We start from the raw sequence: 14071 nt of genomic DNA, 5'->3' as shown, positions 1-14071 counted from the left end.
GCCACAAACACCGCGGTCTTCCCGCCCCAGAGCCAGCCAGGCAGAGCACAACGACGCTGAGTGTATTTATTTATCTACGCGCCCTGGAGACCGGCCCCTAAATTTAAATATCCAGCACGGGGCCTTGGCCCTCCTGGCCGTGGGTGGTTATTGGGACGGGTCCTGGAGCCCTTCCAGGGCAGAGGAACCCAGAGCCCGGAGGTGGGATGCCCCTGAGCCAGCAGCTGCCGATAGCAACAAAAGGTGAGGAGGAGATGGGAGCCAGGCACTCATCCCAATCCCAGAGACACCAAGCGGAAGGGAAGATGCTTCAGGCCCCACCGCAAGGCTGAGGGTTGGCCAAGCTGGGGGTGCACACATGTGGAAGAACTGGAGGCCCAGTGCCATGAGCAGAGGCTGTACCCTAGGTGCCCACCCCAGTGCCAGCCAACCCAAGACAGGAGAAAGGGTTTGGCAGTTTCGCCTCTGAGGAATACATGCCTGGCCCTCCTGTGAGGTGAGGCGGTAGGGGGGAAGGCGCAGGCTCCGCAGTCTGAGGGCTTGCCGGAGGGGGAGTTTCTGAGCCTTTTGCATGGGTGCATGCCCCCTGCCCCCCAGCTCTTCAGAGGCTGATGTGGAAGGCATCCTGCAGCCACTGGTCACGGGCATTGTGCGTCTGGGGCACAGTAAGGGGTGGCGGGTCAGGAGGCAGGCTGGCATCGGGAGGCTCGTCGTCGTCAGACAGGCCCGCATCCGGTGGGTAGGAGCTGTCCGAATGGAGGGAGGATGACAGGTCCTGGCAGAAGCTCAGGTCTTGGCACAGGTGTTTGTAGTCCTGGATTGACTCGTACAGGCCCCACAGCTGGCACAACAGGGACATGTCCAACTGCCGCAGCCCCACCTGCAGACAACTGAGGGTGGGCTGGAGTTGGGGTCCAGGCCACCCCAGCCCCGCCCCGCCCCCTGGAATAGTGGGCCCCAGCCCATCTTCCCCGCACCTTCCTAAACGAAGTTTTTGTGGACATCGGGCACCACCTGCAAGCTATGCAACTTTAGTCATGACCCTCACCCAAAAAATAGGGTTATCCATTTAGCCGGATGAAATGAAGTAACGTCAGCAACATTTGAAAATATATGGTAACTACTGCCATAATTGGTAACTATCACTAATTATTGTTACCATAACCCTTGCAACCCAACTGGTGCCTGCAAGTCCTCTGAGACCCAGGCCGCCTGTCCCAGTCCCCTGCGTTCCGCGTCAGCCCCCCGCCCAGCTGGCCCGGCGCCCACCCACTCACCATCTCCTTGCGCAGCGCGGCCAGAGCTGAGTCGAGGTTGACAGGACGACGCGGGCCGGCTGCGGGTCCCGCGTTGGCGGCGCCTGCGGCGTGGCGGGGCCCGTCCGGGGCGCGGGCGGCGCGGCTCAGCTCGTCGTGGATGCGGCTGCGCTGGCTGTAGACGCGCTCCAGCTCCCGCCACGAGCCCCCGCTCGCATTAAGGAGGCCGCTGAGGCCGCGCGGCAGCGGTGGGAGCCCGGCCAAAGCGCAGCCCGCCCCGCCCGGCGCCTCTGCCGAGGGCAGCCCGTTCATGGCCGGGGCCGGCGCGGACGGCGATGCCACCTCCTTCCCTCCAACGCTCCGCTCGGGCCGCCGCCCGCAGGCCCCGCACCCCGCGGCCCCGCCGGAGCCCAGCCGCCGCCCGCAGGCCTCGCTTTGTTCCTTCCCCAGCTCCTCAGACTCCGCCTCTGCCCCACCCCCTCTGGATGGGCCGGGCCTCTCTTAAAAAGGCAACGGTTGTGGGACCACGTCGCGCAAAGCTGAGAAAAGGCAACGGGACATCCACTCACTCAAGGGGAGATGGAAAAATGCGGCGGAGGGGGGAAAAGGCTGAAGGGGGCAGGCGTGGTTTCTTCAGGGTTCTTTTTGCTACCCCGTCTCCCCGCCGCGCCCCGCCCCGCCCCCACACAGTGTTCTGCCCATTACCCTCCCAAGGAAAATGATCTAACAGTGGAGTCAGGAGACTGGCAAGTCCACACTTGGTGCCTAACGTGCCACCTGACGCTGGGGTCACCACAAACTCCTGTCGGTGTCTGAGTACCTGGGGTGGGCATGAGATGGGATAGGCTGATAGGGTCAGGATGCTCAGGGGAAGGAGGGGAATCTATCAAGGGGATCGGAACACAAAACCTCACTTCCAGGTGGGGAATGGACACCAGATGGCGGAAGAGGCTGCAGAGGTGCTGCCAGAGACAAGGCTAGGGTCCACCCCTCTGACTGCTACCTTTGAAAAGGCTATGGCTTCTTCCTTAGAAAAGGGGCATCACATAGTCCTCTACCTACTCCCTCATCCTGACTGGGGAAACTGAGAAGAAACAAGCTCAACTCATCTCAGGGCGTCAAGGAGAGCAGAGAGTGGAGAGGTGAAGAGGCCAAAAGCTGGAAAAAGGTGAGTGGAGCTGGGGCTGGCATGCACACTTGGAACCAGGAAAAGAACAAACCACACAGAGGAACAGCTGTTTTTCTAGAGGGTTTTTCTCAGGGGCTTCTCTTAGTGCTGTAGCTGCTGCAGGCTGCGCAGGGCCTCCGCACATGCGCGGATAAGGCCACACAGCTGGATGCTAGTCTCCAGGGAGGTGCTAGAGCCCAGTTCAGCAGAGGCCCAGGTCAGCTTCTGCAAGAGGGCTGTCTGTGTGCAGGCCATGACATCTGTATTTGGAGGCACAGCAGGAGCAGGTGGCCCCTGGGCTGCCTTGAGTCCTGCTGCAGCTCCCTCACAGTGCTCCGGACGAGGTACTGGGGGCTGGGGCGCAGGTCGAGAGCCCAGGGGGAGCTCTGAGGCTGAGGCCAGCTGGTGCTCCCGAGCTTGGGAGAGGGCAGCCTGGGCATTCAGAGCTAAAAAGAGGAGAAAGTGGGTGGAATGGTCAGGATGCCTGGCCCACCTCAGCCCTGAGCCATCTCCTTTTCTGCTCTGCTCTTTCTGTGCTTGAGGTGTTTTCCCTGTCCCTCTATAAGGCAACTCATCCACTTTCTACTTTGTATCACATTTATGCCCTAGCTTCAATTCTCCATCAGTACTGGGCCTGGTTGAACTCAGACTCTCGCGCAGTGGCTGGCACACAGGAGGTGCTTGGTGCTCTTATTGAGTTAAGGGTCCTCTTTAGAGCCTAAAGGAGAAATAATTTTACTTCTACCCCACCCAGAGACTCCACTGTCACCTCTCAGCCCTACTGTTCTCGGGCCTCTATCACCACTTAACCACGCTTCCCCCCTAAGCATATCCGGCCCCTCTCCCGGATTATTTTTTACTCTTACCGGGATTATCTTTATCCACGTCTGAGTCGAGTTCCTGACAAGCCACGCAGTAGATTTTCCGCTGTTTGTCTTGGAGGAGGATCGTCTACGGACCAAAAAGCACACGGGGCCGGAATGAGACGCCGGCAATGGGGTCCAGAGGGGAGGGCCGGGGAAGGGCTGAGTGGCCTGGCCCGCGGACCCATCCCCGGTCACTCGTCCGAGTCTCGCCTCACCCCGCAGTCCGCACACGTCTCGCCCAGCATGCGGTAACCGCGCAGCAGATAGTCGCCCATGAGCCGGGAGATGCGATCTTGCCGCTCCCGTCGCGCCTGCAGCACCTTCGTCTCCGCCTCAGTCGGGGGCTCCCAGGAGAAGTCGTCGACTTCTGGGGAAGAGAGGCATAGGGACTGGGGGTCTTGCCGGAGCGGGCTGCCTCCCGTACCTCACAGCCACAAACCCCTGCCGCCCAGGTCCTCACCAGCTCCGTTCAAGGCCATGTTGCCGTTGTCACCGCCGGGCTCACAGGAAGTGACGTCAAAGCGGAGCGCCCTCCGCTGCGGCTCCGCCCGTTCCATAGCGGCCGCGGATCAGGGCGGACGTGATGCCTTAGCGTGGTCCTCAGACCTCGCTGTGCCCGGAGTGGGGCGTGTCGGCTGCTACCGAGAACCTGCTCGGGGGACGCGTCCGTCAACCGGAATCCAGGGGACAGAAGCTTCCGACGCGCGAGGCCTCGGGAGGAGCGTCTCCTTGGTAACTCTCCTCTGGTCGCAAGACCTGGAAGTGGCCTCAGGGGGTCGCCCTTCCTGTCCGTCGTGGATGAAGGGGACCACTTGGCTTCAGAAATCCCCGCTGGCCTCCGCCTCCCCTGGGGTTTCCCTTCCGGCGCAGGCGGGGCAGCGGCGTCATCACAACCATCGCCACCCCAGTAATCACAGCGAGCGGCCCTTTGCGCACGCGTGGAGCCTTCTCAGGCCTCAGTACTTCTCACTTCGCCCGGCAAGGCTGGCCAGGAGGGGTGCATTCTCGCTTTCCGCGTATTTCAAGACCACTCCCCTTCTGCATGCTCGGTGTCCCAGTCTGTTTCCTCGCTGCCTCCCGAGGCCTGGGACTGAAGCAAAGTTCGCCCCGAAGCCGACCGTTCTTTGAAGTTGAAATCCTCAAAAAGCCTGCAGACTGAATAGCGCTGTACTGGGCACGCGCATTGCGCTTCCAGCCGCCCTTGGGTGCTGCGTGCTGGGCCGGGTCGGGTTGGGGCCTTCCTACATACTCTTGCGACCATTAGGCTCTTCTTGGGTGAGTTGCAAGTTAAAATTACCAGGGCTCTCTGAACATGGACCTTGGTGCTTTTTTTCTGTCTCCCTCTTCCGTGTTCTTTTTCAAACGCATCTTCTCCCATATTAGATTCAGAGAAGCCAGACAGGGCAGGCAGGGGTCCTCAGATGTGCAGTCTGCAGGGCCTGAGGTTGTACACCAGGGCAGTGGAAAAGCAGCTAGGACTTGGACTTTCACAGTTACATCGACATTCTCCTCTTTCGGATGGCACATGCCCCCTCAATCTGACCTGAAGTCCCTTCCTCCTGGCCCCCTCTTCCTTCCACTTAGAACCCCTGGAACTGTCATTCTTGCTGCCTCCTGCTTACCTGGAGAGCCCTGTGTCCCTTTCACATCTCCATCTACCAGTCAGGCTCTTGGGCAGCAGCGTACCTAACTTAGGGTCTGTACCACAAGTCGTTTCTATCAGGCTGAATAGAGCCACCGTTTTTTGTGTGTTTGTTTGGTTTGGTTTGTATTTTTTGTAGAGATGGGGTTTCGTCATGTTGCCCAGGCTGGTCTCCAACTCCTGGACTCAAGTGATCCTCACACCTCAGCCTCCCAAAATGCTGGGATTACAGCGAAGAGCCACAGCACCTAGCCTTAGGCTGACTAGAGGAACTGTCTCTGAACCATGTCTTGGACTCCAGCCTGTATGCACAGACCCCCAGGTTATTACCGTCTCCAGCTCCCAGCCCTACCCTGAATTCCTCAGTGCGCCGACTATGTCACCATCATGGCCAATATCCACTCAACTGTCTATTCTGCCTCGCACCTACAAAGAGCCTTACATGAGTCCTCTCACTTAATCTCTCCAATTTACTCCTCATGACAACCTTATATATCCCCACATAAGCAGGAAACTGAATAATTATTTTAAAATACAGTGTCGTTCTTGTACTAAAAACCATCTGGCTGCCCGATACTGTGGCTCACGCCTGTAACCCCAGCACATTGGGAGGCCGAGGCGGGCAGATGTCTTGAGATCAGGAGTTCAAGACCAGCCTGGCCAACACAGTGAAACCCCTTCTCTACTAAAAATACAAAAATTAGCCAGATGTGGTGGCGGGCGCCCGTAATCCCAGCTACTAGGGAGGCTGAACCAGGAGAATTGCTTGAACCGGGAGGCAGAAGTTGCAGTGAGCCGAGATCACACCACTGCACTCCAGCCTGGGCAACAGAGTGAGACTCTATCTAAAAAAAAAAAAAAAAGCCATTTGGCATCTCCCATCACACTTAGACAAAAATCCAAAGTCCTTGTTATGGTCTCCAAGGTCCTATAAATCTGGTCCTTGACCCCCCAAATCCAGACAACACATAGAGAGATGCACACACATCTCCCATCCTTCCTGCATCCCTTTTCTCCCACTGCTCAAGAGGACTCTTGTCCCTTTTCTCCTCTCAGGGCCTCTCACCATCTTAAGTTCCACTGTAGGGTGGACAAGACGCAGAACTGGAATGAGGCAGGCCTGGGTTTGATCCTGGATCTATTTACTGTATCACCTGGAGTAGTTTACTTCATCGCTGTGGACTTCAATTTCTCATCTGTAAAACAGGGCCAGTAGACCAGGTGTGGTGGCTCACACCTATAATCTCAGCACTCTGGGAGGACATGCAGGAGGATTGCTTGAGACCAGCCTGGACAGCATAGTAAGAACCCATCTCTAAAAAATATATGTATTTTTTAAATTAGCTGGTGCAGTAGCATGCACTTGTAGTCCCAGCTACTCAGGAGGCTGAGTGGGAGGATTGCTCCCAGCCCAGGAGATCCAGGCTGCAGTGGGCCATGATCAGGCTTCTGCATTGCAACCTGGGTGACAGAGCGAGACCCTGACTCAAAATAAAAATGGGGCCACTTATGCCTATTTGTTGCTTGTTTGTTTTTTGAGATGGAGTCTCTGTCACCCAACCTGGAGTGAAGTGGCGCAATTCTCGGCTCACTGCCACCTCCACCTTCCAGGTTCAAGCGATTCTTGTGCCTCACCCACTGGAGTGGGATTACAGGCATGCGCCACCACAGCTGGCTAATTTTTTTTTTTTTTTTTGAGACGGAATCTTGCTCTGTTGCCCAGGCTGGAGTGCAATGGTGCGATCTCGGCTCACTGCAAGCTCTGCCTCCTGGATTCACGCCATTCTCCTGCCTCAGCCTCCCAAGTAGCTGGGACTACAGGCGCCTGCCACCACGCCCGATTAATTTTTTTTGCATTTTTAGTAGAGACAGGATTTCACTGTGTTAGCCACGATGGTCTCGATCTCCTGACCTCGTGATCCGCCCATCTCGGCCTCCCAAAGTGCTGGGATTATAGGAATGAGCCACCGCGCCCAGCCAATTTTTTAAATTTTTATTTCTAGTAGAGACGGTGTTTCACCATGTTGGCCAGACTAGTCTCAAGCTCCCGACTTCAGGTGATCTGCCCGCCTCAGCCTCCCAAAGTGGTAGGATTACAGGCCTGAGCCACCGCGCCAGCTTCAAAGATGTTTATCTAGGGAACAGCTATGGAAGATGGAGATAGTGTCTCCCTCCAGAGCAAAGGACAGCCATGCTTACTGGCTTTGAGTTTCCTAAGCTTAGGATCCTCTCCCACAATGTAATTCACTCTGTGTGCCCACACTTGCCTGAGCCCATCAGCATCACCCCCATGGGACTTAGGGTCAAAAGGAACTAACGGAAATATGCTGGTGCTCATGCTGTTTGCTGCACAGCGATCAAGTCCTTTGTCTCTGACCCAGGACTCTCCTGTATTCTGCCAGCATTCTTGAACCTGACGGGCTACCTTGGTAGCTTGCAAGTGGGTAAGATCTCAGATGCTTCACAGTCCTTGACATAGAAGGTGCTCACAGGTGTTGGTGGTAAAACCTATTTGCAGCAGTCACAGTGGACAGGCCAGTGTCTGTGGAGCAATGGGCTTGGGCTCTTTCACACCCTTCCCTTGCCGACAATATATCACACCTTCAGCCAGGCATGGTGGCTCACAACTTTAATCCCAGCACTTTGAGAGGTCAAGACTGGCAGATCACTTGAGGTCAGGAGTTCGAGACCAGCTGGCCCACATAGTGAAACCCCGTCTCTACTAAAAATACAAAAACTAGCTGGGCATGGTGGTGCGAGCCTGTAGTTCCAGCTACTCATGAGGCTGAGACGGGAATTGCTTGAACTGGGAGGCGGAGGTTGCAGTGAGTGGAGATCCTGCCACTGCACTCCAGCCTGGGCAACAGAGCATGGAGTCAGGGAAGAGAAAGGAGGGAAAGGAGGAGGGGGAGGGGGAGGGGGAGGGAAGGGAATCACAGTTTCATGTGAGCCAGTCCAAATTGGTCCCTCCTTGTGGCACTGATGACATGGCTGTAGTTAGGCTCTTTTCTGGGTGATAGAGCACCCCACAGCAGCTCAGTCATGCACAGCTCAATTACAGCTCCCCCTGGGCTGGCTGATTTGGTGGGGATGGTTCACATGGCAACAAGTGGCCTATGCCATGTTGCTGTGCCTCTGAAAAACGTAACTTATCATTTGTATTTTCACATAGGTACTGAAAAGGGGTCAGCTATTCTTTTTTTTTTTTTTTTTTTTTGGTTTTCACTGCAATGTGAATCACCTTGACATTTCTGTGAAACAGGAAGTGGCTGGATGATACAACAATAAAAATAATCACACTCAACTTGGTGTGTGTGTTTTCTTTGGGCCAGGCACTGTGTTAAGAGCTCTTTATGAAGTATTTCGCTTATTCCTTAGGACAACACTGGCAGCTAGGTCTTATCATCATTCCCAATTTGCAAATGAGGAGGCTGAGGCCTGGAGTAGTGAGAGATGTATCCACAGTCACCCAGTTGGGAGTGGCAGGGCTGGGGCTCCCGGCTGGCAGCCAGTGCACCTCTTGAGCCTGAGCTCTTACCAGTAGATTTCTCCCGTGCTCAAAAGGCGGGGAAGAGTGGCAGGGCAGAAGGGCCCCCTGATTTATCAAGCGTGAAGGTAGTTTCATCTCATTTCCAATCCCAACTCTCAGTGTCCATCGTTTTACTACCCACAGTAAGTGGCACATTAGAGGGGTTTAATAGCCACTTTCAGTAAAGTGTCTTTGGAGAGAAATGCTTTAGGGCAACCTCGTCCCCTCCAGGCCTTCATCACTTCCATCCCTCATCTTTAAAGCTGATGAGCAAGGCCGGGCACAGTGGTTCATGCCTGTAATCCCACACTTTGGGAGGCCGAGGCGGGCAGATCACCTGAGGCCAGGAGTTCAAGATCAGCCTGACCAACATGGTGAAACCTCATCTCTACTAAAAATACAAAAATTAGTTGGGAGTGGTGGTGGTGGCTGCCTATAATCCCAGCTACTCAGGAAGCCGTGACACAAGAATCGATTGAACCCAGGAAGTGGAGGCTGCAGTGAGCTGAGATTGTGCCACTGCACTCCAGCCTGGCAACAGAGTGAGACTCTGTCTCAAAAAAAAAAAAAAAACTGATGAGTGTGACCCCCTTCCCTTCTACCCACCCACCCCCTCGCCAAGAGCCATTTCTTTCTTCAGAGCCCAGAAGCTTCCCAAAGACATTCAGAACTCAGAGGGACAACACATGGAGGCGGCACAGCCTCTGACACACAGTCAGCCCTCGTGGCACGGTGGCTCTCCACCAGCAGCCCGTCTCTCACCACCCTGCCCATCTTGGCTTGCAGATCCAGACAATGATGAAAAGGTCTCACATATCCTGAGTGCTTACTATTTGGCAGGCATCTGCTAAGGGCTTCATAAATATCAGCCCACTGATTCCCTGCTTATTTTTATTTTTATTTTTGAGACAGAGTCTCATTCTGTCGCCCAGGCTGGAGTGCAGTGGCACGATCTCGGTTCACTGCAACCTCTACCTCCTGAGTAGCTGGGATTACAGGCGTGTACCACCACATCCAGCCAATTTTTGTATTTTTGGCAGATGGAGTTTCACCATGTTGGCCAGGCTAGTCTCGAACTCCTGACCTCAAGTGATCCACCCACCTCGGCCTCCCAAAGTGCTGGGATTACAGGTGTGAGCTACCACACCCGGACTTCCCTGTTAATTTTTTTTTTTTTTTTTTGGTAGGGGGGACGGGGTCTTCCTCTGTTGCCAGGCTGGAGTGCAGTGGCGCAATCTCGGCTCACTGCAACCTCTGCTTCCTGGGTTCAAGCAATTCTCCTGCCTCATCCTCCTGAGGACTAAGACGCGCACCACCACGTCTGGCTAATTTTTGCATTTTTAGTAGAGATGGGGTTTCACCATGTTGGCCAGGATGGTCTCAATCTCCTGACCTTGTGATCCATCCGCCTCGGCCTCCCAAAATGCTCGGATTACAGGCATGAGCCACCGTGCCCGGCCTTTTTTTTTTTGAGACAGAGTCCCACTCTGTCACCCAGGCTGGAGTGCAGTGGCGCCATCTCGGCTCACTGCAGCCTCTGCCTCCTGGGTTCAAGCGATTCTTGTGCCTCAGCCTCCCAAGCAGCTGGAATACAGGTGTGCGCCACCACACCCAGCTAATGTTTTGTATTTTTAGCAGAGACAGGGTTTCGCCATGTTGGCCAGGCCGGTCTCGAACTCCTGGCCTCAAGCAATCTGCTCGCCTCGGTCTACCAAAGTGCTGAGATTACAGGCATGAGTCACTGAGACTGGCCTCATTCCCTGTTTAAAAATGAGGAAAGCCAGGTGCAGGGTCGTGTGCCTGTAATCACAGCTACTCAGGAGGCTGAGCGGGAAGGATCACTTGAGGCCAAGAATTTGACTCTATATTGACAGAGCAATATACAGAGACTGTCTCTAAAAAAAAGGAAGGGTAGGGGGTTGAGGACTGAGGCATAGAGAAGTTGAAGAATTTTCCCAATTCACTTAGCTGGTGCATGACACAGCCAGTATGATCTAATGCTAGAAAACAACCACTGCAATGCTGCCTCCTGAGACAGAACTTTCATCATGCAGCTGCTGTCACCCTGTCCAGCCAATCCCTTAACATGGCATCAGGAGCCCTGAGTTCAGGTTCTGGCTCTGCTGATGGCTGGCTGTGTAACCTTCGTCAAGTCCCATATCTTCTCTGGGCTTCAAGAACCCAAGAACCTCAAGAACATTTGACTAGCCCGAACATTCCCTGGGCCTGGGTCCTATTCCTCCTCCTTGTCCCATTCCAGCAAAGCCCCTCATTGCCCTCAGGGTCCTACCCACCTATCTTCAGGACATTTGTGAACAAATGTCAGGGCTCCTTATGCCTTCAAGACACCTCTCATTCCTCTCCCCAGGATCATTGTATATATAGGTTCTGGATCAGGCAGGCTTGGGTTCAATCACCAGGTGACCTGAGTCCAGTTGGTTGGTTTGTTTGTTTTTGTTTTTTGAGACAGAGTCTCGGTCTGTCACCGAGGCTGGAGTGCAGTGGCGCTATCTCGGCTCACTGCAAGCTCTGCCTCCCGGGTTCATGCCATTCTCCTGCCTCAGCCTCCCGAGTAGCTGGGACTACAGGCGCCCGCCAACATGCCCGGCTAATTTTTTTGTATTTTTTTTTTTTTTAGTAGAGATGGGGTTTCACCGTATTAGCCAGGATAGTCTCTATCTTCTGACCTCGTGATTCGCCTGCCTCGGCCTCCCAAAGTGCTGCAATTACATGCGTGAGCCACCGCGCCCAGCTGAGTCTAGCCATTTCATCTTTCAGAGTCTTGGTTTTCCCTTTGCAGGGTCACTGGGAGGATGACGTGACCCCACAGTGTAAAGTGCATGGTAGATGGCAGGCACTCTTGTGGCCTCTCTGTGCAGTCAATCAACAAACTTCGGCACCCTATCTGTGCCAAGCCTTGTTCTGGGATCTGGAGACAAGGTTGTCCCTCCCTGAGAGGGTGGTAAGCTGGACAATAAGCAAGTCAACAAATCCACAAAGAATGCTTCAGATTTTGTGGAATACCGGGGAAAAACACAGGTGATATGACCCAGAGGGCTAGGGATGGCTATTTCATTTTTTAAAATTTTTTAATTTTTATTTTATTTATGTTTGAGACACAGTCTTGCTCTGTCACTGAGGCAGGAGTGCAGTGGTGTGATCTCAGCTCACTGCAGCCTCCGCTTCCCGGGTTCAAGTGATTCTCCTGCCTCAGCCTCCCAAGTAGCTGGGATTACAGGCGCCCGCCACCAAGCCCAGCTAATTTTTGTATTTTTAATAGAGATAGGTTTTCACCATGTTCGCCAGGCTGGTCTCAAACTCCTGACCTCAACTGATCTGCCCATCTAGGCCTCCCAAAGTGCTGGGATTACAGGCGTGAGCCACCACACCTGGCCAAGGGATGGCTGTTTTAGAGAAAAGCATCTGCAGGAACCCTGACATGAGGACCATGAAGTTGGCAGAAGAGCATCCCCAGACAGAGGAATGAGCTCAGCCACTCTGAGGCACAGTGGATCTGGCAGGCTCGGGTGAGCAAGGGAAATCACTGGAGGTATTTTAAGGAGGAGAGTCATGGTGGAATTAGGTTTTGAAAGGTGACTCCGGCACCAGGAGGAGGAGGGACCAGATGATGCAGAGTAGCAGTGGGAAGACCTGTTATTGCCAGGAATGATCTGAAGTAATCAGGAAGATCATGGTCTCCTTGGACTTACAGGAGAATGTACATCATGGAGGAATAAAAGTGTGCCGGCAGCTGGGCATGGTAGCTCACGCCTGTAATCCCAGCACTTTGGGAGGCCAAGGCAGGTGGCTCACTTGAGGTCAGGAGTTTGAGTCCAGTCTGGCCAACATAGTGAAACCCCATCTCCACTAAAAATACAAAAGAATTTAGCCAGATGTGGTGGCATGAGCGTGTAGTCCCAGCTGATTGGGGATGCTGAGGTATGAGAATCGCTTGAACCCGGGAGATGAAGGTTGCAGAGTGGAGCCGAGATCGTACCACTGCACTCCAGCAGAGCAAGAGCTTGTCTCCAAAAGAATCCAAAAAAACCCCAAAAATCCTAAAGTTAGCGAAGCGTGGTTGTGCACCTATGGTTCCACCTACTGAGGCGGCGGTGGGAGGGGGGGGTTTAGGTGGGAGGATCCCTCGAGGCTGCTTAAGGGATGTTGAGGCTGCAGTGAGCCAAGATCATGTCACTGCACTCCAGCCCTGGCACAGAGTGAGACCCTGTCTCAAAAAAAAAAAAAAAAAAAAAAGTGTGCTGGCAGATTCTAGGCAAATGAGGTACCACATGTAGTGATGAGGTTAGAAAAGATGTTCAGGCCAAAGAGACCATGTGTGTTGGGCTTTGTCAGCTTGCCCTGCAGACCCCTTCTGCATTCCTGACCTCCCTGCTGAGCTGGAAAGCTAAGCTCCACCTGCTGTACCCCCAGGCCCCTCAGCCCACAGGCTTTCTTCTGGGTTCAGCCCACAGTTGGCCCAGCTGGAGACCCGTGGCTAGGAAGAGATTAGGGTGATAATTGTTCCCCCAGTGCCCTCCCTGCAGGCTGCAGAGGGCCAGGGGCTGCTGCTCTGCTTCAGGCCACACCTCTCAGGCACCCTCCCTGGTTATGCCAGTGGAGCAATGTGCACTGGAGTGATGTCCCTCTGTTGCTAGCCCCAGTGGTTTCAGCTATTTCCTGCGGAGGCCCTGAGAGCTGAAGGAATTTGGTTGGATATCATTTGAGTTGGGCATCATTACTGGGCTGGACACTTTCATTGATCCTTCTCACTGAGTCCCCTCATCAGCCCCTGAAGAAGGGCTGTCATCCCCCCATCATACTGGCAGCAGCTTTAGACACCGAGGGCCACACCGTCCTCCTGGCTCTTCCCCACCACACTCCTGGTTTTCCTCTCTGCTCCCTCCAGCTGCTCTTTCTGGTCTTTCGCCTGACTCCGCCTCCTCTCCCTGCCTGACTCCGCCTCCTCTCCCTGACCCGGGAACAGTGATCTCCCTGGGCACCCTGGGCTCTCTTCTCTCCATAGTAAGCCCACCCTTTCCCGCTGTCATAGATGCCCCCTGTATAACCCCAAGCCTCTGTCTCCAGGCCAGACATCCTGTCTGAGCTGCAGACTCCCGGGTTCGGGCACCTCCACTTGGATGACTCACAAGCATCTCAAACTCGCAGGACCAGAACAGAGCTGTGGACCCTGCCCCATGTTTCCAGCTCCTCTGCCTCCCCTCTTCTTCGCCCATCCAGAGATCAGGCCAGGAATCTGGGGGCCATTCATGCCACCTACCTCTCCAGCACCCCTACTTCACCCAGTCTTTACATCTCCCCTCCCAAATACATCTCTCCCAGGGCCAAGTGAGATCTCTCTCCTGGGATGAAGGCAGAGTGCCCGCTCTTGCCCTGACACAGTCCCACTGCAATGAGAATAAAAGCAAATTCCTCACCATGGCTGGCCCCTCCCACCACCACTACACCTTCGGCTCTCCCTCTCCACCACACCCTGTTGTTCCACTGGCCTTCCCTCAGTTCTCTGTATAGCCTCCCCCTGCAGCCTCCCCTGAGGTCAGATGCCCACAGGTGTGACTCACTCCTACTCATCTTCCAGCTTCCAGTGGAAGA

At 54.6% G+C, this 14071-nt stretch overlaps 2 protein-coding genes across 3 annotated transcripts; both read right to left on the bottom strand.

Annotated features, from left to right (window-relative positions):
• Positions 1 to 52: 52 nt before the first annotated feature.
• FAM89B (family with sequence similarity 89 member B) lies at positions 53 to 3562 on the bottom strand. 2 transcript variants are annotated; one of them, XM_003828793.4, is made up of 4 exons: positions 3506 to 3562; positions 3291 to 3375; positions 1278 to 1795; positions 53 to 880 (listed from the first exon to the last, which is right to left on the bottom strand). In XM_003828793.4, exons 3-4 carry the CDS (start codon positions 1566 to 1568, stop codon positions 602 to 604), a joined length of 570 nt encoding a protein of 189 aa, XP_003828841.3. In that variant the 5' UTR covers positions 1569 to 1795; positions 3291 to 3375; positions 3506 to 3562; the 3' UTR covers positions 53 to 601. The 2 variants fall into 2 exon arrangements, with proteins under 2 accessions (XP_003828841.3, XP_063464642.1); XM_063608572.1 differs by lacking the exons at positions 3291 to 3375; positions 3506 to 3562 and having other exon boundaries at positions 53 to 890; positions 1278 to 2356.
• Positions 2493 to 6030, bottom strand: ZNRD2 (zinc ribbon domain containing 2). Its single transcript, XM_003828632.7, has 4 exons — positions 3751 to 6030; positions 3506 to 3657; positions 3291 to 3375; positions 2493 to 2870 (listed from the first exon to the last, which is right to left on the bottom strand). The coding sequence occupies exons 1-4, from the start codon at positions 3845 to 3847 to the stop codon at positions 2527 to 2529; spliced, it is 678 nt and encodes a 225-aa protein (XP_003828680.4). The 5' UTR covers positions 3848 to 6030; the 3' UTR covers positions 2493 to 2526.
• Positions 6031 to 14071: the final 8041 nt, after the last annotated feature.

This window comes from Pan paniscus, chromosome 9 (assembly GCF_029289425.2).
Source record: "Pan paniscus chromosome 9, NHGRI_mPanPan1-v2.0_pri, whole genome shotgun sequence".
NCBI lineage: Eukaryota > Metazoa > Chordata > Mammalia > Primates > Hominidae > Pan > Pan paniscus.
Note: the sequence above shows the minus strand (reverse complement) of the source record. Positions and strands in the feature narration are given on the sequence as shown.